The sequence below is a fragment of the Acaromyces ingoldii genome (genome assembly GCF_003144295.1).
Source record: "Acaromyces ingoldii strain MCA 4198 unplaced genomic scaffold FA10scaffold_2, whole genome shotgun sequence".
In the NCBI taxonomy this organism is placed as follows: Eukaryota; Fungi; Basidiomycota; class Exobasidiomycetes; order Exobasidiales; family Cryptobasidiaceae; genus Acaromyces; species Acaromyces ingoldii.
The window spans coordinates 1,582,662-1,606,909 of NW_020290248.1; the positions used below are offsets into that span (position 1 = coordinate 1,582,662).

General features: G+C 57.1%; 15 protein-coding genes across 15 annotated transcripts; 7 read left to right on the top strand and 8 right to left on the bottom strand.

Moving 5' to 3' along the window:
* Positions 1-17: 17 nt before the first annotated feature.
* FA10DRAFT_284620 (cytochrome P450) lies at positions 18-2,341 on the top strand (the record flags this gene model as incomplete). The annotated part of the gene is made up of 3 exons (XM_025523933.1): positions 18-200; positions 264-2,082; positions 2,145-2,341. The coding sequence occupies 3 exons, from the start codon at positions 18-20 to the stop codon at positions 2,339-2,341; spliced, it is 2,199 nt and encodes a 732-aa protein (XP_025378890.1).
* On the bottom strand, positions 2,299-3,675 carry FA10DRAFT_265538 (NAC-domain-containing protein). The gene is made up of 4 exons (XM_025521104.1): positions 3,485-3,675; positions 3,214-3,393; positions 2,887-3,119; positions 2,299-2,812 (listed from the first exon to the last, which is right to left on the bottom strand). The coding sequence occupies exons 1-4, from the start codon at positions 3,534-3,536 to the stop codon at positions 2,750-2,752; spliced, it is 528 nt and encodes a 175-aa protein (XP_025378891.1). The 5' UTR covers positions 3,537-3,675; the 3' UTR covers positions 2,299-2,749.
* Positions 3,676-3,875: 200 nt separating this feature from the next.
* Positions 3,876-8,402, bottom strand: FA10DRAFT_239216 (hypothetical protein). The gene is made up of 4 exons (XM_025519174.1): positions 7,919-8,402; positions 7,667-7,848; positions 6,983-7,610; positions 3,876-6,910 (listed from the first exon to the last, which is right to left on the bottom strand). Exons 1-4 carry the CDS (start codon positions 8,172-8,174, stop codon positions 4,194-4,196), a joined length of 3,783 nt encoding a protein of 1,260 aa, XP_025378892.1. The 5' UTR covers positions 8,175-8,402; the 3' UTR covers positions 3,876-4,193.
* Positions 8,403-8,750: 348 nt separating this feature from the next.
* Positions 8,751-9,412, top strand: FA10DRAFT_265541 (replication factor A protein 3). Its single transcript, XM_025521105.1, has 3 exons — positions 8,751-8,960; positions 9,035-9,206; positions 9,272-9,412. Exons 1-3 carry the CDS (start codon positions 8,865-8,867, stop codon positions 9,331-9,333), a joined length of 330 nt encoding a protein of 109 aa, XP_025378893.1. The 5' UTR covers positions 8,751-8,864; the 3' UTR covers positions 9,334-9,412.
* On the bottom strand, positions 9,376-10,973 carry FA10DRAFT_265542 (hypothetical protein). The gene is made up of 3 exons (XM_025521106.1): positions 10,325-10,973; positions 10,158-10,266; positions 9,376-10,095 (listed from the first exon to the last, which is right to left on the bottom strand). The coding sequence occupies exons 1-3, from the start codon at positions 10,660-10,662 to the stop codon at positions 9,475-9,477; spliced, it is 1,068 nt and encodes a 355-aa protein (XP_025378894.1). The 5' UTR covers positions 10,663-10,973; the 3' UTR covers positions 9,376-9,474.
* On the bottom strand, positions 10,796-11,176 carry FA10DRAFT_73110 (hypothetical protein). Its single transcript, XM_025525666.1, has one exon. It carries the CDS (start codon positions 11,089-11,091, stop codon positions 10,897-10,899), a length of 195 nt encoding a protein of 64 aa, XP_025378895.1. The 5' UTR covers positions 11,092-11,176; the 3' UTR covers positions 10,796-10,896.
* Positions 11,177-11,360: 184 nt separating this feature from the next.
* FA10DRAFT_300287 (hypothetical protein) lies at positions 11,361-12,307 on the top strand (the record flags this gene model as incomplete). Its single annotated transcript, XM_025524820.1, has 4 exons — positions 11,361-11,698; positions 11,761-12,018; positions 12,094-12,142; positions 12,211-12,307. The coding sequence occupies exons 1-4, from the start codon at positions 11,398-11,400 to the stop codon at positions 12,305-12,307; spliced, it is 705 nt and encodes a 234-aa protein (XP_025378896.1). The 5' UTR covers positions 11,361-11,397.
* A 9-nt stretch (positions 12,308-12,316) lies between these two features.
* Positions 12,317-13,205, bottom strand: FA10DRAFT_265543 (hypothetical protein). The gene is made up of 2 exons (XM_025521107.1): positions 13,065-13,205; positions 12,317-12,975 (listed from the first exon to the last, which is right to left on the bottom strand). The coding sequence occupies exons 1-2, from the start codon at positions 13,189-13,191 to the stop codon at positions 12,491-12,493; spliced, it is 612 nt and encodes a 203-aa protein (XP_025378897.1). The 5' UTR covers positions 13,192-13,205; the 3' UTR covers positions 12,317-12,490.
* Positions 13,206-13,353: 148 nt separating this feature from the next.
* Positions 13,354-14,765, top strand: FA10DRAFT_265544 (hypothetical protein). The gene is made up of 6 exons (XM_025521108.1): positions 13,354-13,569; positions 13,644-13,936; positions 14,008-14,099; positions 14,162-14,361; positions 14,429-14,480; positions 14,536-14,765. The coding sequence occupies exons 1-6, from the start codon at positions 13,424-13,426 to the stop codon at positions 14,671-14,673; spliced, it is 921 nt and encodes a 306-aa protein (XP_025378898.1). The 5' UTR covers positions 13,354-13,423; the 3' UTR covers positions 14,674-14,765.
* On the bottom strand, positions 14,693-15,728 carry FA10DRAFT_265546 (hypothetical protein). The gene is made up of 3 exons (XM_025521109.1): positions 15,633-15,728; positions 15,302-15,547; positions 14,693-15,219 (listed from the first exon to the last, which is right to left on the bottom strand). The coding sequence occupies exons 1-3, from the start codon at positions 15,673-15,675 to the stop codon at positions 14,828-14,830; spliced, it is 681 nt and encodes a 226-aa protein (XP_025378899.1). The 5' UTR covers positions 15,676-15,728; the 3' UTR covers positions 14,693-14,827.
* Positions 15,729-15,849: 121 nt separating this feature from the next.
* FA10DRAFT_73215 (hypothetical protein) lies at positions 15,850-18,242 on the top strand. Its single transcript, XM_025525667.1, has one exon. The coding sequence runs from the start codon at positions 15,910-15,912 to the stop codon at positions 18,133-18,135; it is 2,226 nt and encodes a 741-aa protein (XP_025378900.1). The 5' UTR covers positions 15,850-15,909; the 3' UTR covers positions 18,136-18,242.
* A 1,360-nt stretch (positions 18,243-19,602) lies between these two features.
* FA10DRAFT_73291 (hypothetical protein) lies at positions 19,603-20,976 on the bottom strand. The gene is made up of 3 exons (XM_025525669.1): positions 20,246-20,976; positions 19,857-20,170; positions 19,603-19,790 (listed from the first exon to the last, which is right to left on the bottom strand). The coding sequence occupies exons 1-3, from the start codon at positions 20,726-20,728 to the stop codon at positions 19,670-19,672; spliced, it is 918 nt and encodes a 305-aa protein (XP_025378901.1). The 5' UTR covers positions 20,729-20,976; the 3' UTR covers positions 19,603-19,669.
* Positions 20,796-22,183, top strand: FA10DRAFT_265550 (hypothetical protein). The gene is made up of 5 exons (XM_025521110.1): positions 20,796-20,999; positions 21,069-21,101; positions 21,161-21,216; positions 21,287-21,498; positions 21,571-22,183. Exons 1-5 carry the CDS (start codon positions 20,856-20,858, stop codon positions 21,843-21,845), a joined length of 720 nt encoding a protein of 239 aa, XP_025378902.1. The 5' UTR covers positions 20,796-20,855; the 3' UTR covers positions 21,846-22,183.
* Positions 21,619-23,054, bottom strand: FA10DRAFT_300294 (succinyl-CoA synthetase-like protein). The gene is made up of 3 exons (XM_025524821.1): positions 22,452-23,054; positions 22,256-22,378; positions 21,619-22,182 (listed from the first exon to the last, which is right to left on the bottom strand). Exons 1-3 carry the CDS (start codon positions 23,032-23,034, stop codon positions 21,848-21,850), a joined length of 1,041 nt encoding a protein of 346 aa, XP_025378903.1. The 5' UTR covers positions 23,035-23,054; the 3' UTR covers positions 21,619-21,847.
* Positions 23,055-23,135: 81 nt separating this feature from the next.
* Positions 23,136-23,656, top strand: FA10DRAFT_73288 (hypothetical protein). Its single transcript, XM_025525668.1, has one exon. It carries the CDS (start codon positions 23,217-23,219, stop codon positions 23,553-23,555), a length of 339 nt encoding a protein of 112 aa, XP_025378904.1. The 5' UTR covers positions 23,136-23,216; the 3' UTR covers positions 23,556-23,656.
* The last annotated feature ends 592 nt before the right edge of the window (positions 23,657-24,248 follow it).

A 24,248-nucleotide genomic window follows, 5' to 3' on the forward strand; every position in this document is an offset into this window, starting at 1 on the left:
ATTGATCCTTGGCGAGGATGATGAACTTTCTGGTCACTCATCTCGACCTACAATGGCTCGCATGCGTCACTTTGTTGCTCGGTGTGGGCGTTCCGCTCGCACTCGTCGCCCAGCGGCTGTGGCGCTACACGACGTGGCTGCGCGACCTGGACGGCCCAATTACAAAAGACTACTTCATGGGTAACTGGTCCGAGTTCCAGGTGAGCTGGTGTTCCTCATAGATTCCGACAAGGGTGCTGAGAAGGGTTGGGACGTGCGAATAGAAAGAGGACATCATGACGGTCATTCTCCGCTGGATCGAGACGCACGGCGAGGCGTTCCGCGTCTGGGCCTTCCTCGGTGAGCCTCGACTGCTGGTGACGGACCCGGTCGCGCTGGACTACATCTTCGTCAAGAAGGCGTACGAGTACCCCAAGCACCCTTCTTCGATTCGCCTCCTGGGCCAGCTGATGGGACCTGGCCTCATCGTGGCAGAGGGAGAACAGCACAAGCGGCAGAAGTTGACGCTGCAGAAGGGCTTCGCACCGGCCAGCGCCAAGATGTACCACGACGTCTTTACTTCGCACGCTGCGCGCTTGAGGGACAGGCTCCTCGAGAGCGTCGAGAGAGAAGGAAAAGAGGTGGAGGAGGCTACCGACGGGATGCGAGGGGTCAAGCTCGATGTCCTCCGCCCCGTCTCGAGGGCCTCGCTCGATATCCTCGGACAAGCAGGATTCGGCCACGACTTCGGCGCTCTCTCTCAGCCAGGCATGTTTGGAAGGCTGTTCAAGAAAGGCAAGCCGTCGTCGGGTGAAACGAGCGCAATGGGACCAGAGAAGGGAGAAGACGGAGTCTCGTCCCACCCGCTATCAAGGGCATTCGACAGCATTCTGAGCCTCGTTCTCGAGGCGCAAGGCAGTCTCTTCTACTTGTTTCGTGAGATCGTTCTGGGAAACTTTCCGGCTCTGGAGGCCTTTGGCTTTGGGGCCCTCAGCCCGACGATGCAGAAAGCCCGAGATGTCCTTGACCATGAAGCCCGTCTCATTCTCGATAGGGCTTCGGAGCACCATAGGCGTTTGCACGCAGGCCTTCTACTTGATGGCGACGACGATGAATCGGGAGCAGATGACGGCAGGATCCTCGTCCGAACAGGGAAGGCATCGAAGCGTCGAAATGACATTTTGGCCACGCTGATGAGGGCCAACGCCAATTCCAAGCGTTCCAATCCACAGTCTCCGGCCCCATCAGCCCTTTCTACACCGTCCTCTTCGCCTCCGCTAACGCCCGCTCCTGCAGCATCAGCGACCAGCACTTCGCTCTTCATGGCGGCTCAGCAACAGCAGATGTCGAGTCCACCTCCTCCACGCATGCCCTCGCTCCTCTCCCAGCTCGCTCGTCGATGCAGAAGCAGCTCCTTTCAGCGCCAAGACGTCCGACAAGCAGCACTTAATTCGCCTGTTCCAATGACCAGAACAGTGATGGACAAGGCGAGCTTGTCGGACGAAGAGCTCATGGGCCAGATGACGACTCTGATGTTTGCCGGACACGAGACCACGTCGGTGCAAACAACATGGTTACTCCTCGCCCTGGCTAGAAATGTCCGTGTGCAGGACAAGCTTAGGAAAGAAATTCGAGATCTTCGAGCGTCAAAGGGCCTCAATGTTCAGAGCAGGGCACCATTCCGTATACCCAACAGCGAAGAAGAGGAAGAAGAAGAGGATGACAACAGCAGGGAATTGACATATGAGGAGATTCAAAGTCTAAAGTACCTCGACAATGTGGTCAATGAAGGGCTGAGACGGTACGGTGCGATCCACACGACGTCGCGCATGGCGACAAAGAGCGACGTGATCCCTGTCGACCCAGCGAGAAGCCCCGGCGCGCCAAAGCATGGCGTTCGAATCGAGCCTGGTACACTCATCATTGTACCCATCGAGGCAATTGGGCGCCTCAAAAGCCTATGGGGAGAAGATGCCGACGAATTCCGGCCAGAAAGGTGGGATGATAACGAGCAAGCTTCAATGGAGGGCAAGAGGCTCTACACAAAAGCGGGCGGTCCGGCCTTCCTGCTCGGACCGAGGGCCTGCATCGGCAATCGCTTTGGTGAGCATTTTCTCATGAGCTTCCTCTTGCGTTCTTGAGCTGACTGTAAGAATTTTTGGCAGCGATCGCCGAGCTAAAGGTGCTCCTTGTCACCCTGGTTAATGCCTTTGAGCTCAGACCGTCATCGCACCATGTCGTCCCCACTCGCTGGATCGTCTCAAGACCTTTTGACCGGAAATCTGGCATCGAGCAATGTCCCTTGCTTATCTCAAAGGCCTCTTCCACCCCTATTCCTGGCAGTGCTACTCCTTCTGTGTGACTATCTTTGCTCTCTCCGCGCCGCTTCACTAGAATGCTACGTCTTATCGGCCCCCATCTCCACTTCATCGATGCTGGGCATCAAAAAGAAAATCGATCCAAGTGTTATTTTGGGTGGTGGGGTCGTAGCTAACGAGAAGGAGGAGAAGAGAACAGAGGAGAGGAACAGAAGGGGCAAAATCATATACAGGGAAGAGGAGACGAGGATAGAGAGACATGCCAGAAGAGTGAGGCGAGTTTATAGAATAGTCGTCATCACGCCGGCATCCGTACTTTCTGAAGCCCTTCCCAAACCCCTTTGCAACGTCGCAACACCTTACAAGCCCTTCATCTTTCCGCCATGCTCGCCCACCGCAATCACCTCCAGCACCTCTTTCGCCCTCTACCTCTAGCAGAGTGATTGAAGCGCCTAATCGAGCTTCTCAACCTCTGGCTCGTCCTTCTTGCCCTCAGCCTCGTCAAAGTTCTCGACCTGCAAGCCGATGCATTCTCAGTCAGCATTATAAATTCGACAATCAGTCAGCGTAGGTGTTTTCGAATGCTCACCACATCGGGAACCTCGTCATCATCCTCGGCGGCCGCCTTTCCCTCCGCACCGCCGGACAGGGCGGCCTGCTGCTGCGCCGCGTTCATGGCCTGGTAGCTCTCGGCGAGCTTCCTCAGGCTCGCCAGCGAGTCGGGGCCGAGCTGGTTGATGATGCTGGGGACGAGCTCGGTGAGCTCCTTGTCCTGGCCCTGGCCGTAGACGGCGTGGACGTTGGACGATCCGAGTCCGTGCACTGGAGAAGGTCCACCTGCGTCAGCTCGACATGTCTTTACCCTCTCTCTCTCTCTCCACAAAGTAGCAGCAGAGAGATCGGCGGGGATGCTCACCCTTGGGAGCCTGGAAGTGGAGCACATTTCCGTCCTCCTTGAACATGTTGACCTCCTCAATGCCGTTGACTGGCTGGACGTTGAGCTTCTTGAGGGCAGCCTGCAGCTTCTTGTCACCATCGGCACCTCCGGGCCCCTTGGGCTTGCGGACGACCTTTCGGCGGGGCGTGCCCTTTCCGCCTGCATTGCGTCTCGGTCAGCGGGGAAAGCAAAGGGGTAGGCAGAAAGAACCTTGGGGCGAGAAGATCTTTCTGCCGACATGACGACTCACCGAGGCGGCTGGCCGATTGCAGCTTGGCAAGCTTCTCTTGATCGAGGGCCATCTTTCTGTCTTCTGTTTCTCCGGAAGGGGAGGAGGGGCGTCTTCCAGCAAGGGTGTGGGAGCCGCCGAGGGAGGTGGTGCGAAGAAAAGGAGAAGAGACGGAGTCAAGGAGATGGAAGTTGTGTGTGGTGGTGCTTCCTTCACATGCAACAGAGGCACAGGCGCGGGCCTTCCCTTTCGGCCAGACGGGACGAGAAGCGCGCGCGTGACTTTATTTCAGAAGAGGCAGCCAAGTCAGGCGGCCTGGGAGGCCAATCTCGGGGCTTCTCAACCCATTTTCTCCTCGTCTTCTCATTCAAGCACATAGACACTCAGTGGCTATGCCTGCTGTTCATGTTTTGTTCAATCAATTGAGTGGACACATCACCAGCTATTGTCCTGACGCCCAGCTTGGTGCTGCCTCTTCGGTCCCGGAGCAGGCTGAGATCCAGGCCCGCCCATCTCAAGAACCGTTAGAAGAACGCGTCCGCAGTCGAATACAAAATTTAGCTCACATTTCAAGAATGGAGATATTGTAATTGAAGTACGGTCTTGGTGTTGGCGGAGACAATGATGGCGAGCAGACACGGAGAGAATGGGACTTTGATGCGTCTATTTGTAGTATGCGTTTCAAAGAGAGGGACAAGAGTGGCAGCACAGATTCTCGGTGAAGTCAGGCCTAGACATCTCTTCCTGCCAGACGACTTCCTCTGGTCGGGCCCATCGTCGAAGAAGACGCATTTGTCCTGCTCCTCCCCAAATCGATGGCGCCAGAATCATCTTGAGACTTCTTCCTTTCTTTCGTTCCGAAACTCTTAGTGGTAGGACTTCCGATGGTCCCCCATCCCGGTGCACCCTTTTGTGCGTTGGCCTGCCACTGGGAGATGAGGTTCGATACGCCCGTAAACCGCTCTTGAGCTTCTCCCTTGCGCGAAATGCGGGCAGAAGAGGGCTCCCCGTCACCTTCGTCTTCATCCTGGTCCCGGAGCGAGCCGTACTTTTCGACCTGCGCCTTCTCAGCCGCCTCCCTCTCCCAGGGCTTCAGATGAGCAAATTGCCCGGCGCCAGAAGGTTTTGTAGCAGCTTGCCAGCTCGAGGGCTTGCTGCTGCTTGGCTTTGGAGGAACGCTGCCGTTGTAAGTGCTGGACAAAGAATCTTTCCTTTGTTGCTTTGGCCCGGCTTCCGGCACCTTGTCGAAAGCAGGTTGCTCATCAGGCTTCGGGCCATTCACACTAGCTGCCATAGAAGGCGAGGAAATGAGCTTGTCGGACTCGGGTTGCGAGGGCGAAGACAAGGATGGATCCTCGGTAGTCAAGCCTTCGTACTTGGACATGATCTCGGCCACTTCGCGAGCTGTGCTCTTGCGCGTGGGCTTGGGGGCCACGACTGGAGGCTTGGCAGGCGCTTCCTTTGACAACGGTTTCTGCTCCTCCGGACCGCGTGAGACGGGCGAAGGCATGGGCGACGTAGAAGCCTCGACGTATGTCTTGACCGGAGGGGCTTTATGAACCGGCGTCCCGAGCTCGACAAGATTCGATACTTCAGCATCATTGCCCTGTAGCGCGGGTGGTGCAATGAATTGCATCTCCTCATCGTCTTCGTCCCATGAAGGAGCCGGTGCGCTGACTTTGGCCGTCGTCACATCACCTGAGACGGGCGATGGTCCATCGTCGGTGCTTGCACCCGCTCCAATGAACTTCTCGAGAGCCTTCTCAGCTTCCTGGGCCATCTTGTCCATCTCTGCATCACTCGTCATCTTCTCTCTCTCCTCCGTCTCTTCCTTGGGTACTGCGCTGCTCCTTGGCTCCGCCTCGATCCAAGCGGGAGGCCTGATCTTGCCTGGCGGCAGCGTCGGCTTCTTCGATGGCGCAGGAAGCGTTGGTGCGCTGTCCTTGCGCGCTTGGAGTCGTTGTGAAACGATGTTTCCCGCAACATGCGTCGGCGTCACCCTCTCCCGAGCCGCAGGCTTGTCGAGGTCCTCTGGCCCTTCCTCTTCGTCGCCACTTGACTCACTCGCGTCACGAAGATCCTGCACCTTCTCAACTCCAACAGATTGGCTACCATAGCGGGCAGGGCTTTTGTAAGTGTCATGGTCACCTTTCGGCTTGTCTTCCACGCTTTCGTCGCCAGTAAGCCAATCTTTAGGCTTTGGCTGTCGTTGCGGGAGCGCAGGCGCCCGCCTTTCCATCTCTGGTGCCGGTGGAAGCTTCTTCGATGAAGAGGTGCTGGTGGCCGAGAGGTAGGAAGAGCGTCTATCAGAGGTGCTGGGTGCAGTGGCAATGGAGGCTGACGACTCGTGATTCCAGCGCTTCATGACCGATCCGCTCGGCTTGTCAAATGACGCCTGGTGGTTTGCTGAAGGAATGGCCGTTGCTGAAGATGTCGGTGGGGAGGTGACTGGCGATCCGATGGTCCCACCAAACTTGCCAGCGATGGCAGAGAGGCTCTGTCGGTTCGATAGGCCAGGGATGGTGACGTTAGATGTCGTCTTCGACCTAGGGATAGCCTGTGATGTCCGCTGATCTCGCTCGTTTTCTTCTTCCTTCCAACGTCTCGTTGGTGGCACCGACGACTTGGGAGGTGGCGACGCATACCTGGCATCGAGCTCCTCCACACTGGGAAATCGCGAAGATGCTTCGTCATCTTGACCTTTCGACACCAATGGTGCCGCTGAAGCAGTAGGCAAGGGCGATATTCGGGCAGCATCGTGCGACGGGGTCCGAAAGCCTGGTAGCGCGGGCGAGTGGTTCAAGGGTGTTTCTCGTTGCCTCACGTCGGACGTCGACGATGAAGGTCTCGATGGTGGCCCAGGTGCCGATGAGAGAGCAAGCTTCGAAGGTGGGGGCGAGGCCGCCTTTGTGGCAGGCGCCGGGGCAAAGGAATCCGAGAAGCCCATCTCGGCGCTCCCTGGCGTGGCGTTTTCTTTGTTGGATCTCGTCTGGCCCGCAGAATGGCTCCCAGTGGCAGCTGAGAAAGGGGTACTAGTCGAAGCAGTTGTGGACGACGCCGTTTGGTTCGCCCGCGTCGGTCTTCCTCTCCTCATCGGCGTGATGCCTTCGCTCCTCTTCCTGAGCTCCTCCTCCTCTGCTCTCTTTCTCTCGGCTGCCGAAGGGCCTTTGGCAATGAGGTCCTTGTCGACGCCGTCAGCACCTGCTCGGTCGGCTTGCTGCCTCTGTTGCGCCATTGCCAGTGCGGCAGCATCAGCCGCTGCCGATCCAGTCAAGTGGCTCGATGACGAGACGACCGATGGCAACGCTTGCATCTGCTTGCCGCTTGTTGCCAGCTGAGCATAGTGCACTGCCGAGGCTGGAGGCTTGGTGCCGAGAATCTGGTGGACTGAAATGATGAGCTGGTCAATCGTCGGTCTTGCCGAAGATTGCTCTTGAAGCATCGAGGCTGTATGGGGGCGCGCAAGTGTGGTCAGATCGTCAAGGGCTCGCTCTCTCTGCCGAAAAAAAGCCCGCTCACCAATGAGATTCTTGAGCTTTTGCGAATAGGGGGGCATGGGTGGAAAGCGATATTGGACATTGAGGATGGCGAGAGGCCCACCGCCATTCTCCTCAAACGGCGTCGTGTAGTAGCAAAGCTTGTATAGAAGCACGCCCATGGCCCAGATGTCTGCCTTTTCGTCAATGACCCGTCTCTGGTAGACGTCGACCATCTCCGGGGCGCGGTACTGAAGCGTCGTGTGCCTGTTGAGGTCGGCCTCCAGTCGCTTGACCTCTTCCAGAGACCGTGGGGCGCGTCTCGAGAGAATGGGGGTGGAGCTGCCAAAGTCGCACAGCTTGTACGTCGGCCCCGCCGCCGGATTCTCCTTTGGTGGAGGTGCCAGGAGGATGTTTTCGACCTTGAGATCGCGATGCATCAAGGGAGGATCCATGTGGTGCATGACACTGAGACCGCTGGCCACGTCGCCAAAGATCTTGAGAACCTCTCGTTCCGACAGCCTCGTCCGCAGCCGTGCATTCATAAGGTCGATGATGCCCCCACCAGCGGCAAACTCCATAAGGATGAAGACCTCATACCCGCTGCCCTGCAGATTGGTCGCCGAAGCCTCGATGAATGAGATGATGTTGGGATGATTACGTAGCGAGCGCTGGAGACAGAGCGTCAGCATTCAATGCTAGTGACACGAAGACAAGTCCGACGCACATGAATCTCAACCTCGCTGCGGACGAGTGCCAGCGTCTCCTTGTCCGGCACAGCCATGCGCTTGAGAACGTGCGTAGTCTCACCCCTGGTACTCGACGAGGTCGATGAGGGAGCCGAAGTGGACGAAACGGGCATGGGAATCGGCTGCTCCGTCGTCACGAGGTATACGTGAGCAAAGCCGCCTGAAGAGCAAGGGGAAAAGACTTTATCAGCATGTAATGATCATCTCGCCCTCATACGGCGACTGCTCACCCTGGCTCAGGTAGCGTTTGACAGTGACCGTGATCGCGCCAACGTGGACCCTCGTTCCAGGCGGGAGAGTGCCCTGATAGGCCTGCTGCGGGGCCGGCGCTGGAGGCTGAGGCTGCGCTAACCCCCTCGGGGGTGCTTGTGGTTGCGCATACTGCTGCCTCTGCATCGCTGCTCCGGGCGCTGCAGCAAGGGAAGGTGGGGGCGAAACCACTCCACCGCCGGCTCCTCCGATAGGTGCCATTGAAGGATGATGCATCGGTACCCCTCCTTCCGCGCGCTGTCGCGATAGCCCCCTGTCTCCTATCTCTTCCAGCGAGACGAAAGACCAGAGTCAAAGTGGGAGCAAGAGGAGGCAGACGAACGAAGAAGCTGGCCGATGTCCTCTTGCAATGCGCTAGCGCTTGGCGGTCGATGCTGCTGAAGCACTTCTGGAAGAGACAAAGAGGGGGAGCGATCGCGAAACTGGCGCTCCGAGCGCACTGCCTTTTTCCCCCTCGTCCAGATGGAGGTTCGCTATTTATTGAGAGAGCTGCTCGACTGCTAGGTCCGCTCGCGTGGCTTGTTGGCTTGGCAACTCTTCTTCTGGCAGCTCTCACTAGCTGATATTATGGGAAAGGAGAGAGATCAACATGGCTCAGATGGCTGCCCGGATCGCCAAACTATTGAACACTGAGAATCCGAGAATTCCGTCATATGTACAGCTGGACACCACGGGCGAACCAGCAATGCTCTGAGGAACACTCACCAGCGAAGGGACGAGCGAGGCCCGTGGAAATAAATGACGAGGAAGAACGACGCGTCTGGAGAAAGTGAGGAAACGCAACACATTCATCTTTCGCGCTTCATCCTCTTCTCGTCGACGTGTGCTCAGCAGTGCAGGATCTCCTTTGACGCCTTCTTTCTTTCGACGCTTTCCTCGCGCAACGCGAAGCAGAGACACAGCACCATGACTGACCAGACACCCGCTACTCCGCTCATCAATTCCGACATGATGTCGAGCCACACGGGCCAGACAGTGCGCGTCGTAGGAAAACTTCAGAAGGTGAGTGCTGGCCTTGCTGGGCCCCTCCAATTGTGGTATTCCTCTTGACTCATCACGACTTTCCGAATCGAAAGGTCTCGGGCAGGGACTTTGTGCTCCAGACGTCGGACTCAGGCCACGTCGAGGTGCGCATGAGCCAGGACACCAACCTCAGCGGCTCGGGCTACGTAGAGGTGATTGGGAGGGTGTCTGCTGATGGCGAGTACATCACCGAATTTACCTGCATCGACTTGGGCAACAACTTGGGTCAGTCAGTCTCCCTTCTCGCACTCGTCTGTGGCTGACTATCCAACAATACATAAACTGTGCAGATCTCGACATGGTCCAGAAGCTCGTCGAGATCCAGCAAAAGGTGCCCGAGATCTTTGGCTAGGCTCGCGCGCATACAAGAGGCGGTCCCAACACCTGTACCATAGTCGGCAACTGCGATGTACACACGCACACAGTCACAGCGTGAAAGACATCATTTACATTCCTGCGCCCAGAGTGATGATCCTTGAGATTAGACTGGGCTCTACTTGGCATCCTTCCAGACATCCCCGCCACCGTCGTCATCATCATCGTCATCGATGGAAAAGAGATCCTGCTTGTGCACCTTTGCCGCCTCTTCTCCTGACGACGCAGACGGAGTGCCTTCCCACTGTCCCTGCTCCTGGCTGCTGCTGGTTTGTTCACTGCTCTCCCAGACCTGGTCCTCGCCGAATCTGACCCGTCGCTCGTCTGGTCCTCCCTTCTTCTTGCCGCTTGCCCTGCCTCCAATCGCACCGAAGCCAGCCTCGTCGGCCGCAGACCAGGGATCGCGCTCGCCATCGCCTGCATCTCTGAAGGCGCCACTTCCACGACCGAGGCCATCGTCGTCCTCTCCATCGTCCTCGTCATCGCCGTATACCTCCTGGTCCAGCGGCTCGTAGAGCCTCTCGATTTCGCGTCGGGTCCGGTACCGCTTCTCAGCATGGTAGCTGAAGAAGAGCCCAAGGGCGGACCCTGCAAAGTTGGCCAGGACGTCGAGCCACTGGAAAGTCTTGTAAGGCAGAAGCGACTGGACAATCTCGGAGCCCAGGCCTCCGGCAGCGAAGCAGACGATCCACGTCAGCAGGAGCGCCATGTGGCGCCAGATCCACACTCTTCTGGCCGGCTGCATGCACCAGTGTCAGAGTTTGGTAAGGGGGCTAGGCGGAAGAACAGAGAGAGGCTCACCTCGTCGACGTCCCAAATGAAGTAGAAGAGCCCCGTGGCCAAGAGGAAGCAGATGAAATGGAGCAGCTTGTCGTTGATGGGTACGTAGTCTTGCCCTCTCGGGTGGAAGCTGTTGCCTCGCGAGTCAGCTAGAGATCTCTAATGGAATGCACCGCTCGCTTGCTCACCCCAGGAAGGCCAGGCCAAGGAGGCAGATGACATTGAGAACAATAAATGCTGGCCGGACTCGCAGTGGCAGTTGGCCCCGTCGCACGCCATCCAGACGCTCCTCGAGGTCTTCTTGGCCGTCATCTCTGGGGCCTCCTCCTGCACCCGATCGCCGCTGCCGTCTCCCTGCAGCGCCAAAAGGAGCGACGCGAAGACGAACGGAGCGAAGGAGGAGGGCCTTGAGGGTCTCGCGGCGCGGTCGCTCGGGGTGGAGCGAGAGCAGTGACTTGAGCGAAGACGTCACTGTCGGAGCACCGCCACCGCTCGACCCTTGTGGGCCTGTGTCCAGTCGCGGCATGGGGACACTTCTTCAGCTGGTACTTTCCTCCGAGACACGAGAAGAGCAGGATGCGAAGAAATGCACGAGAGAAGAGAGGGGGGAGTGGGTTCAACTCGCGCCATCACTTTGGCCAGCCCATTTCACGTGGCCTGTGCGGGCCTTTTTTTGACAATCGCTGGTCCACTTTACCGATACCGATCATCGCGCACGTTTCGATGGCTGCAAGCTGCCAAAGGCTGTTGCTCTACCACTTTACGTATCTTCTCCGTCTAGATCGACGACTTCGTGCTCATATCTCCATCGCGGGCCTGTGTGAATGAAGAAAAAAAGGAAAAGATCGTCGGTTGAGGGTGCCCAGAATGAAATTTCCAGAGTAGCGGCCAGCGGCCAAAGGAGGCACATGATGAGGGAATGGGCTGTCGCTGGGAGTGCGCCTACAGCAGCCATATAGACGGTCCATGCCCCTCTTTCCTGGTCCACCGGACTGACCCAGCCAGGCCTGACAAGCTATGCCACGACCACCGGCTCCTCGTGGGCCGAACAGGAAAAGACGGCCGAGAATGCATCTTTAATTCTAATTGCTCGCACGGATAAGCCAAATTCCAGTAGTCGGTCAGTCTACCCCCACAGCGTCGTCGAAGACCCTCCAGTGGTTGTGCCGCGTCTCTCTCTTCCCTTTTCACTTCTCGCAACGGATTTCCTGCTGTACACATCAATCTTCTCTTCCTTCTCCCCTCTGACAACTGCATCACCATGTCCAGCGTCGGCCAGCAACTCCTGTCAAACTACATCTCGGCGCTGTCGACGAACCCGCTGCGGACCAAGATGCTGACCAGCGGCGTCCTCGCCGCCCTCGCCGAGGTCCTCGCGGGCAAGTTCGCAGGCGTTGCGCCCGCCAGCAAGAAGCTGACTCCCGAGGAAAAGAGGAGACAGCAGGGCGACCCTGTCCAGGCGTTCCTGTCGGCCTTTGAGGCCGTCGGCATCAACGAGAGGGCTCTCAAGATGTTCGTCTATGGGTTCGCCATCAGTGCTCCCTTGGGCCACGTCATGACGGGTGGGTAGCCCTTCTATGATTCCGTTCTATTTCGACCTTGCTGATCAAGGAAAGACTCTCAGGCATCCTCCAGAGGGCATTTGCGGGCAAGACGACGCCCAAGGACCGGATCCAGCAGATTATCACGTCGAACCTGACTGTGTCCGTCGTCGGCAACCTCGTCTACCTCATCTCGATGGCCTACATCAACGGCGCCCGGTCCTACGATCGCATCGCAGCGGCCGTCAAGGCCAGCTTCTGGTTCCTGATGCGTGTCACCTGGGTCACGTCGCCCATCTCGATCGGTGTCGCCCAGAAGTTCCTCCCTCCTCAGCTTTGGGGTAGGTTGTCTTCCCTCCGTGCACAGCGTCTCGACAATTTGCTCGCTCACTGATGTATCCTCCCTTTCTCTTCAGAGCCCTACTTTGCATTTGTCCGCTTCATCCTCTCGACCATCTTCAACACGTGAGTACCTGCATGACTCATTCCTTGTGAGAGCGCAGGGAGAGCATCTCACGTCTCTTTGCACGCAGCATCACGAAGAAGAAGCAGATGGCGCTGCAGCGGAAGCAGCCTGGCAGCATCGAAAAGGACGGGGATCTCAAGAAGGGCGCCGCCCAGGGAAAGTAAAATTTGTGTGCCTTTTTTCCTCTCGCGACCCATGACAAAAATCCACCGGGTATGTTCCAGGAAGATGCTGTAGCGCTGTGGTCTGTGTAGCATTGGGTTCTCGTTTTTCCTCTCTCTTTGCTTGCTTTGATGAGATTAATGCTGGAGTAGTGGTGTGATGTGCTTTCTACCTAGGTACAGTTATCAGACCGAGGCGGCTGGCGCGGATCTATCGCGTCCGTCTCTCCCAATGATCGGCCTCGTCCTCGCGCCCGACTCTGACCCAGCTGGTCTGAGCAGCGCCTCCTCAGCCCTTCTTTTCTCTGCGGCCTCCTGCTTGCTCTCGGCCTCCCTGAGCCGCTCTGCGAGCTGCTGTCTCTCCTCTCTTCTCCTCTCCTCGGCCCTTGACGCTTGGTGATTCGTAGCCGGCCTGCCGGGCACCGTAGCAATCGCAGCACTCGCTTGCTGCTGCAATGAAGTCACCTTCTTTGCTCCTGCCCCTCCTTCTGGTGCTGTTGGTGGGGCCGCCGCGGCGCCGCTCCCATAGTAGAATGTCCCTGCGCAGGCGGCGACGACGGTGAGACCCTGCAGGCCTACACGCCATCGCAGTGCGCGCTGAAATTGGTTGCGGTCCCCCGCTCGGAGGTAGTAAGATGCGGCCACCAGGGCTCCGCACGTCGCCAATGACCCTGCGTGATTCATTTCTCGGTCAGCTCTCGTCTAGGGTCCGATCCACCTGACTGAAACAACAAGAGGACAAGGAGAGATCAGTACTGACCGATGGGCACGAGGGGCTGCTCCCTCATCTTTCGAAAGAATTTGCTGCGGCCTGACTCGATCGTTGATCCTTCGGCATTCAGCAACGTCCGCTCCTCTACATCGGGAAACTTGACTGTGCTCGCCATTGTTTCCTTGTCGATTCTCGCGGGTTAAAGGGTCGTCAAAGGAGCGAAGAAAGTGAGCTTAGGCAAACGTAGCTCCACAAATTGGGCCGACCAACTGTTGTGCGAAAATCACGTGGAGAGATCGATGGGAGACCCCAGTCCAGTCCAGTAGGGGACCCTATCGATATCACAGACGCACCGGTCATTCAATCGGTCGATCGGACTAGCCACCAGCGATAACGAGCCATAGGCGATGAGACGGTTCCAGAGATCAGGGTTGCTGGCGGCCAGCTTCGTGGTGTTTGCGGCGAGCGCCGGGCGCGGTGCCGATGATGGGAACTTGAGCATGGCGCAGGTCAATGCGGATTGCAAGAACGTCCAAGCTGGACATTACACCTTGTGAGCAAGATTGTGCCCTTTGCGGTGGCACAGGAACGGACTGGTGGGCTGACTAAGCTTTCTTCGGTGGCTAGCGACCTGTCGAAGCTCCCCTTTCCTGTAGACATCAAGTCGAGTGAGGACACCCCACCGACAATGACGACGACGCAGATCAGTATGAATCTGTGTGACCTCCTGCCCCATGAGGCGGTACCAGACGACGAGCAGTGTCCCAAGGGAGCAAGGGTGTGCATGAAGGTCATCAATGAGAAAAAGGGTCAGCCGGACAGAGTCACGCAGGTCATCTCTACCGCCGCGGCCGAAGGCGACGATGCGGATGCATTCAAGTGGAGCACCGATCTCGGCCGGTCGCTTGAGGGCAGTGAGAGTGAGTAGGGTGTATGCCACCAGACGTTCATCAAGAAGCGCTGACCATAAGCCTGGCGATCATCGACACAGAGGCGTTGTCGCTCGATATGAAAGGACTGATGTATGGCGAAAAGAGGCAGAGGACGCAGGTTCAGCTTTTGTGTGACCGTACAAAGGCACCGGTACGTGATGCTGCCCTGTTGCCTTTTTACTGCAGAGACCTGACCGCTCTTTCGGCCTCTAGGACGCAAAGCCAGAGTTTGACAAGTATGACAGAGAGGACGGGCTGCTCAAAATCACCTGGGCGACACCGCATGCATGCGCCGTGAGCATGGGAGGCCGAAAAGGCGCTTCTGGCGGGAATACGGGTAGGGGAGGAGACGGGTCTGGAAGCTCTTCAGGTGGTGGAGTCTTGTCTTCCTTCTTCTCCTGGTTCTTTTTCCTGTGAGCAGGTCGGACACTGGTTTCGTTCTGCGATCATTTAATTGACCTTGCGCCGGCATGCACACAGCGTCTTCGTTGGAGGTGCAGCATACCTTGCCATTGGGCTCTGGCGGAATTATGTGAGTGTCTGCGGGAGATACACTGGATAGTAGGTGCTGACGAGCTGTACGACAGAACGAATACGGCGTCATCGAGCTGCCAAACAAAGACTTTTGGAGAGAGGCACCGTACATCGCACAAGACATGGGCAGACATGTCTACCGCACCGTCTCAGGCCAAGGGTCAGGGCGGGGAGCCTATGAGCCGGTCTGAAGTAGGGTTCCTATTCAATTACCAGTCTGTATTTTCCGTTCGTAAACACGATTACCCTGACGTTGATGACGACAATGTCCTTTGCAATTGAGTCTGCCTGTATCTGAAGTTGGGAATATGTTGGAGTACTGTACAAGAGATCACGGCAAGCGTATTAACCCCGAAGGAGGCCATCGAGGGCGTCCTGCATCCTCTGCATGTCCTCCTGCTCCTTTGTACTGTCTTCCTGCTCGGCGACAACTGGCTCTGGCCCCTTGAGTTCTGGCAGTGCATCTGCGTCTTGGGCCTGCCCCAGTTTCCCATCTGTGAGCTGGAAGAGGACCTTGTCGACCTCTCCTTCAGCTTCAGTCTCTAGCTCTTCGTCGTCTTCGCCCAGCACGCCAGAATCGAGCGTATCGTCCAGGAGCTCCTCCATGATGCCGGCCTTCATCATCTCCTGGCTCATCTCGCGCATGACCTTGCTAACCTGGGGCAGCTTGACGAGCTGATTTGACAGCTTCATGATCTCAGTCGACTTTTGCATGCTCCCCGTCACCTTGTACATTGCTTTTGTCCCGACACAGTCCGTAGTGTGTCAGTTCCAGCCTTCTCTTGTTGTGTATCCCAAAAGTCCGAATCGGACTCTCACCCATTTGATGCTGCAGCTGCATGTGGATGCTGTTCAAGCGCGCCTTGCTCAGCGCCAAGCGGTTCTTTTGCTTGTTGGACCGCACCACTTCTCGCGCGAGGATCCTTGCATTCTTGACATCGCCCTTCTTTGCCAGCCGCTTGACCTCTGATTTGGCCTTGGCGGCGGCGCCGTCGATGCTCCGCATCTCGCGATCCAATGCTCGTTGCTCAGATCGAAGCTTGGACTGCACCGCCTTGACCCGCTCTGTGTGTGCGCGTGTTTTCGTACCGCGTCAGTCTGTGAAGCAGCTTGGAAGGGGAGCAAGAAGCAGGCAAGAACAGTCACTCACCCTCTTGGGTAGGCCCAAATATGAACTTTGAGACCGTCTGCATGGTGTGTTCCGCTCCGCTGGTGTCTTGCTGAGTGGATGAGTCCTGGAGATGGCTGGGCGAGCAAAAGCCAAGCCAGGCCAACCTTTAACAGGTGGAGTGCGTCCTGATACACCACGTGGATGTCCAGATTTTAGAGCTGCTCCAAAAAATTGCTTCTCGAGGACAAGGAAAAAATTTCAGAGAGCAAGGACCAACTTGTAGCAGCGCTTTCCTGCAGGACAACGACCGCAAGCGATGGCCAAGAAGGACAAGAGAAAGTCGCGGGCTGGAGAGGACGAGGAGGGAAGCAGCAGAAAGGCAAGCAAGGTGGCGTCGGCGTCGGCGGCACCTCTGAGCTTTGACGCGGAGCTTGATGCGCTCTTCAGCTCGGCCGCGCGGCAGCCGGAGCCTGCAGCGCCCGCTGCTTCGTCCTCACGAAACAAGTCGAGCGTCGAGGAGGAGGCTGCCGAAGCCGCGGTCACACCCATGGAAGACGTAGACGAGGAAGAGGAATCCGCCAACGTTGTTGTAAACGAAGCAGGAGTGGGGCAAGAGGTGGTGCAAGACTCAGAAGACGACAGCGATGCAGATGGGCCGCCGCCCGTGCACGAGACGCTGCTCAAGAAGAACGCAAAGAGCCCTGCAAAGGAGCCCAAGAAGAAGCCTGCCAAACCGACACTAGAGTCACGCCTGGAGCAGGATTCCCACTCCCTCTTTGTCGGAAACTTGCCCCTCTCGCTAGCGACGTCCAAGGGGGACATGAAGGCACTCAAGAGGCACCTTGTCGCCTGCTCGCCTTATCCCTTCATCACCATCGTCAAGGCTGTTCGGCTTCGCTCGATTCCCTTTTCCAAGCCGACGGACGACTATCAGGCCGACGACCCTGAGAGCGCAGAACGAGGCCAGAAGCGGCGGGACCGCGCACGAGCCTGGAAGGAAACTGAAGGAGGCACGGTCAAGGATCAAGAGGCTGGGTCGAAGGGCAAAGTCTTCCTCAATGCAAAGCAGAAGCGAAAAGTGGCCTATATCCAGGGTGAGGTCAACGAAAAGGCCGACGCGCTCAATGCCTACGTCACCATCGACCTTGCGGGTCAGAGGCGTCTCGATGCTTATGCGCAGAGGTACAATGCCGATGTCAGCAAGTTGACGGACAAGACGTTGGCGGCGCTCTTGGCGTTTACGTCGAACAACACCCTGTTCCGGGGAAGACACATCCGTTGCGACCTGGTGCGGTCTTTGGAGACGTCTGCCATACTGTCGGCTGGGCTCGACCAGGTTAGGACGCCCAATGGATCGCTGCTGGGCCAGAGCATGGGCACCAATGCTGCCGCGATGGACATCAATATGAGGAGGAGGACAATCTTCGTGGGAAACGTCGACTTTGAGGCAAAAGAGGAGGAAGTCCGGGAGTTCTTTGAGGCTCTAGTCAGGAGGGAACGGGGAATGCCACCAGAGGTCAAGGCACTCGACTTCTCGGCCTGCAGAACCTTGCCAAAGCCAGAAAGTGAGCAGAAGCCTGCAACCGCGTCCGACGCCGAGTCACAGTCCGCGTCGGAATCCGAAGCAGAATCTGCATCGGGCGGGGAGGAGTCAGCGGAAGAAGAAGATGACGACGGGAAGGGAGATGGCGACGAGGACGAGGAGCGAGAAGCGAGGGAAGAACAGGCTGCACGGCCAAGCTCGACAAAGGCCGAGCCTTACTGGGTCGAGAGTGTCCGTCTGATCCGCGACTCTGCCACCCAGATGGGCAAAGGAATCGCCTATGTTCGCTTTACTGATTCGACGAGCGTCGATGAGCTGATGGCCATCTCCGAGGCTGAAACTGCATTTTTGGAGGCGAGCAAGATGGGAAAGACGACGTCGAAGCTCGGCACCAGCAAGCTCGAGATCAACAACGGAAACTTCAAGAGAAGGCTCAAGTTCAAGGGAAAGCCGCTGAGGTTGTCGCGATGCAAGGCCGCCACCAATTCGCAGGCATCGACACCCAACAAGCGGCATGCAGCGGCAACAGGAGGCAGCCATTCTCGGCAGAGGAGTGCTGGTGCGCCCACACCCGGTGGCACCAGCCCTTCGTCGATGTCTCGACAGAATTCCAACGCCAGGGCTCCGAACGAGACACCGCTGCGCAACAAGGGCTCCTTGTCCAAGGGCACGCCCCTCTCAAAGCCATCTCCCAGGTCCAATAGCGACAGCACGGAAGAGAAGAAGATCGAGGTGGCCAACCCACCCCCAAAGAGGACGGACGCCGCTTTCATGGCGAAGAAGGCAGAAAAGAGAGCCGATGCAGACCGAGCGGCAAAGCGAATGGAGAAGAAGCGCAAAAAGGTCGAGGAGAGGAAACTCAACAAAAAGATTGAGGAGGACGTGGGCACCTCGGGCAAGGTCAAACTCAAGATGGGCGGCAGCAAGAAAAAGCAGGGTGGCGTCCCTAGCTCAAAGACAAAGAAGGTGAGGAGCAGCAGCGGGGCCAGGAGACCTTGATTTCGTTGGAGCTCCTCCCTCCTCTTTCTCTTCTTTTGCCGCTTTGTACTTTTCTCCTATACATCTCTCAACTCATTCTAATGTCACATCTACCGTTTATTGACGCTTGCTCCTTTCCTCCCCTTTCCTCAATCTGCAGCGAGGTGCGCTGGCAAGACTTCTCCCTCGAGCCTCCCTGGCTACCCTCTCGGCGCTCTGCATACTCAGCCTGGCCATGATCACGTCCGTCCAGGCCAATACGGAGATAGTCAATTTTGGGCCCGTCATGTGTCGAGCTGACGAAAGCGGCCATCTGGAGGGAAAAGCAGCGCGAGACGTGAGCGGCGATTGGCCCGTCCTACGTCCTTCATCGAACCCTCGGCTGTTCACCATCACGCCCAGTCGAGTGAAGACGAAGGCAGATGGCGAGCACGTCGACTCGTATCGGGGAGCCTGGTTCACATTGCAGCTTGCTGATCCAGCACTAGACGAGGTTGTGACGCCATCCGAGTTTACCAGCACCACCACCGCGGCACAGACGCAGGAGAGCCGTGTTGCTGCGGTGGACTTAGCCACCGAGGCCTTTCCCCTTCTCTCCCGTGGTCACGACAGCGACATCCCGCCCAGGGATCGCTTTGTGGCAGGGCTTTGGAACCATACAGAGTGGTGGTTGACTCGTCGATATACCCTCAGGGCGAGCTGGGCTGCTAATGTGGGTGCCGTCGAGCGAAGAGCAAATTTGAGAGCCACGAGACTGACCCGTGTCGTAATCCCCAGTTTCCCAACTCGATTCACCTCGATGTCCATTCGCCGCGCACCATGCTTGAGTCGGGCAACATCAAATGGGCCGCCAAGGGGAAGAGCAACAATGCAACGACAGCGGCCAATACGACCTCGACTAGCAACACGGGAGCAGCACCGGCTCCTTTGGAGGCGACGGAGAGCCAAGAAGAGGCGGAGGAAACACTGGCAGAGAGCCACCAGGACCCCGAGTGGCTCGAGAGGGATGCCGATACACCCTTTTGGCCGTGCCCGAGGCTCTACGTTCATGTCTATTCCACCTTTGATGGCGTCCCCATCCCCCGCCCGCCGTCCGCTGCACGATCCACTTCCACGTTCTCTACTATCATCGCGAGGCTCGCAGAGGCACTGATGGGACCGCTTCAGAACATCGACCAGCTTCCTTTGCCTATCGCACAGGAAGGCTTATTCATGGCTTCATCCGAAGAAGAGGGCGGCAAGCTTTCGCCGATGCCATTTCACATCGTCATTGAGCCTTTGGACGTGGGCGCTGTACCACGGACAGCCTGGAGCTTGCTCGCCATTCTTGCACCTGCCCTCATCTTAGTCTTGACGATCGGGCTCCCGCTGATCTCGAGGCGCCTTCTCCGTGATGCGAGGCCGAGAGAGAAAACAGAGTAGCGCAAGACCGTCATCCCTCCTGCCCTGATGCTGGCACTTGTTCGCTTTTCACCGTTTACATGTAATGAATGTCTCTCATCTAGAGGATCTCGAGTGGTTGAAAGGAAGGGCTTTGCTATGTCGAAGGACAGGATCAGGGTACGATTCTATGTTCCGTCCACGATCCTACTTGATCCCTTCGACAAGAGCTCCTGCGATCGTGTGCTCGCTCCCATATGTCCACCTCATCCGGCTGCAACACAAGCAGTGCGAAACTGCCGACGAATATCTGTTCAGACTTGACTTCATCTGAAAGACGATTCGAAATCAAGCCAACTCACTTCTCGAATGCCTCCTCAGTTCGTGAGCCGGGATCAGGAGACTTGGACAGGTCGAGACCCTCGTCTCCCTCACCATTGTCGCCGGGCCACCTCCCTCGATCTTCCTCGAGCCGTGCAGCGTTCGGATGGACGGACCCTGGTGCGGGTCTCTTCAAAGCATCGACAAGGTCATCTTGGAGGTCGGTCCAAGCTCGTCTGCGAAACGCTTGCCAGTCGAAGTTTGCCTCCGCTTCTCTCGAGCCAGGCTCCACTGGTCCTAGTCGATGACGGGGCGAAGCGTGCGATATGAGATGGAGCGAGCCGGACACTCGCACCTTGTCACTCACAAGCGCCCGTCAGCCTCTCACTTGCCCCTCTTCGCATTGCCCCTCTGGCGACTAGGTCCTCACCTGTACTCCAGCGTCCTTGAACCACCAGACAAGGGCGCCTCGCCTGCTCGCCGCACCAGAATCGTCTGACAGGAGCGCCTTTGCCTTTTCCGACCTCACGTCTGTTGTGATCCATACCGCGTCCGTTGTGCCAAAGTCGCCGTCGACGCGCTCTCGCCTCGCCTTGCTTGGTGTTCCAGCAGCCGAAGAATGCTTGGACGGAAGCAGGCCGCCCTGCGCCTCGATGATGCGCTCGTTGACGAATCCTCGATGGCCCACTGTCCGAACCGAGGGCGCACCAGCGGGAGTGACGGTGGCCAGCGAGTAGAAGAGCGCGTCGTCGTCGGGCCCACTGCGGGCTAGACAAGCATCAACCTGCGCATTTACAAGCTCTCTCCAGCGCGGTATGGTCTGCACAGGAGCTGGCGTCCGAGCATCTTCATTCGACATGGCCTCGGTTTTCGCGAAGAAAGTGAAGCAAGCTAGGGTAAGAGAGAGAGTCATACCTAGCGCGCACGATCTGTGCGAGAGAACCGCTAACCTTAAATTGGAGTCATGTCCTCCATTTAGGTCTTCCTACTCACTTCACCGCCTTCTCTTCTCTGACCATAAGAGACTTCCTTTCCCTCCAATGTCGACGCTCGTTGAGTCGGCTGTAGGCGACGCAGGTCCCCCGGTGCTGAAGCAAGCGGTACTCGATTTGGGCCTGTCCTGGGATGACGCGCTTTGTGAGCCGTTTCTTCAACTTGCTGCGCCGCTTGACGAATACATCCTCGTCAGTCGTCTTGCATGCCCCTTCTTGAACGACCGAAGCTGATATCACATACAAACCTTTTTCTTGCAGACACCACTCAGAAAAGAGGACGCTCCCCGAATGGTGAGCTGCCTCTCTTGTCTGCCTCTTAACTAAGTCATGACTGATCCAATTCGTGACAGCTAGAGGTACTCAATGACGGCCGTGTCTACCCCAAGCTTGCCAACGTCCCTCACCCGTGGGTTCCATGCCCTCCTTCACTCTCTCTCTCGGTCCCCACATGGAGGCTGAATATGATACATCAAAAGGTACACACCCGAGCACGCCGCAAAGTGGGTCCCAATCCAAAGAGAACAGGCGAGGGCCAGTCTCGCTCACCTCGCTCGATCCGCCATTCGCGATGGGCTTACAACCCTGCCGGTCCATGCGATCCGACACCGATCCATCTCCTCTGGCTGTGCAACGTGGATCGGCGATGTCAAGTTTTACGTCCCAGATGGCTCGACAACATGGCAAGTTGGTAAGTTCTAGCCATCGCTTCTTCTAAGCCAGCAATGATACGAAAGTGTACTCAAGGTTAGAGATGATCTAGGATACCTCCTCGACCCAGCACACTGGTCAAAAGGGGTCATGACACATGCCGTCCGGTCGCTGCTCTCGCTTCTCCAGCGTATCACCGTTTCGAGAGCTGAGAACCAAGAAGGGAGAAGACTGCTCGAGGTCAAATCGAGCGCGTATAAGGGCAACGAGGCATCAGTGCGCGTGCTTCAAAAGGCTGGCTTCACACTGATGTCGCTGCCTGAGCAAGATGATGAGGCTCGTTGCAAAGGTGCGATTCCAGAGTACAAGCTCCTCTACAGGCTGTAACACTAGGGATACTCGATCCCTAGTCGATCCATCTCTTCTTTGATCGCCATGGCCGTCTCGCCAATGGTGCCCGTGACACGCACGCCTGACGCCATCCACCTTTTGCGCTTCTGCAAGGCAGAGTGGGCGGAACCATCGTGGTAGATTGCACCAGAATGGCCGTAGGATCTCCCTTCGGGAACGCCGAGGCCTGCAATGAAGCCCACGATGGGTTTGGACGGTGGTGAAGGGAGAGAGTCGAGATAGTCGGACACGTCCTCCTCCATCGTGCCTCCCACCTCGCCAACAATGATGATGCCCTTAGTCGTGGGATCGTTTAGCAGAAATTCTAGAGCCTCTGTTTCAATCAAATGTTTCGGACCAAATTAGCCATGAGTTGTGAGGGGAGATGGAAGAAGTTTGAGACCCACCATCCGTGCGCGTTCCAGGGTAGGCATCACCGCCCAGACCGAGACAGTAGCTCTGTCCAAGGCCGAGATCCTTTGTGGCCCCCATGGCCTCGTACGACAGCGTACCCGATCGAGCGGCGATGCCTGAAAACCAGGATTTCGGAGTCAGCTGTTGCAGCGTGAAATCTATGCACGGAGATGGACGGGCTCAGCTCACCGATACACCCCGGGCTGGCCGCAGCGACGGGTGCGATTCCCAACCGTGCACCTCTTGGATTGGTGTAGCCCGGCGAGTTTGCGCCGAGGTACCTCGACTTGGACTGGGAGTGCAAGGCCGCCATGACGCGCATCTGGTCTCGCGTCGGAATCCCTTCGGCGACGGCTACCACGGTGGGAATCTCCTCCTCGATGCATTCCAGCACCGCATCGGCCGCAGCACTCGGCGGCACAAACACGGCAGCCGCGTCCACGCCGCCTAATTCTCGCACGGCCGTCCGGACATCCGGAAACAGGGGAAACTTCTGAGCCAGCTCCGCATCGGGGTGTGTCGACTTGGAGGAGGTGCCGCCGACGATGTTGGTGCCGAGCGAGAGTGACAGCTTGGCATGCAGCGTCGAGGCTCGACCGGTCGCATTGAGCAAGAGAACGCGAGAAGACGGACCGAGGGCGAGGTTGGGGATTGTGTCGCGGTATGTCCGCTGCTGGGCTGCAGCGCTGGTCGAAAGGGCTCTGCCTGAGCCTGCTCGAACCTGCAAGACAGCAGTCGAAGCAAAGGCTGGGGCACGTCTACCGATCGCCATGGGGCTCACAAGTCGTTGTCGTTGTCGTTAACGTCGTCAGATCGCTTCGATTTGTTGCAGAAGCTGGGACCGCCCCACGCACTAACCGGTCGGCTCGCTCCACATCTTCCTGTGCATGATTTTAGGTTCGTCAAGACAAATTTCGTCATGACGAATCCTGGTCTCTCGCATCACACCCCGAAATGGCGGCGGACTTCCTTCGTGGAGGCCAGGGCCACCTGGTTCAGCTTCGCCCTTTGATGATGATGAGCCGCAGTCGCAACACTTGCCGCGCCCCTGAGCGGAGTTGTTCAGACTCCCGGGAAACCAAAAGTCAGGACAGGTGCCTTGGCAACGGGGCCTCTCTTCATTCCCTCTCTTTCGACCCTCCTCTAGACGAGAGAGCAAGCGACCACCATGGCGAAAGGTTTTACCGTTCTTTTCAGCATCATCGTCGTTCTGGTCTGGCATTTTTCCTTTGTCAGTATGTAAATGCTCACGAAGTGACCGCGCGACATTCATTGACGCTTGGAGATACATAGACCCCGCTCGCGCATGCAGAAGAATACTATAAGGAGACGTATGATGACAGCATTAACTTTCCACTCAAGCGTCGTCAAGATATCGATAGGAATCATCTTCTGTGAGTCCAACAACGAACCGATATGCATGCAGCCCGAGAATTGTTTGCTGATCACTGCTTCCTCCATGAAGAATATCTTTTCTGACCGACAAGGGCGGCAAAAAGAAGCGTGAGCAGCGTTCTTCATTCCTTCTTGTTCACGTATAGACTGAACGTGCAACCCCAGTGTCATGCTGCAAGGGTCACAGCTACCAAGAGACGAGCGACTTTGGGCTCTGGAAGTGCAAATCGATCGATCACGAATGGCACTGCCACTCCAACTTCGAAGACAACAAGGACGATCCGAAGCGCAATTCGCTGTCCAAGACGAGGAACGAAAGGATGACGAAGATATGGGACGTTGTGAGTAGCCATGCATGTCTTGTTGAAGCCGCAGAATGGGAGCTGACATATCACTGTGACTGTTAGAACTGTGAAGACACCGGGGGCCAAAAGTGCACAATCTGAGCTTTGCACGCTTGTGTCTTGAGAGTCTCTGTTCATCATTTCTAGATCTTTCACCTCTTCTTCACCCTGTGTCAGCGGCCTAAACATCAGCTAGTCAAACATCCTTTCTCGTAGAGAAATGATTCGTTTGAGACCTCTCAAGGAG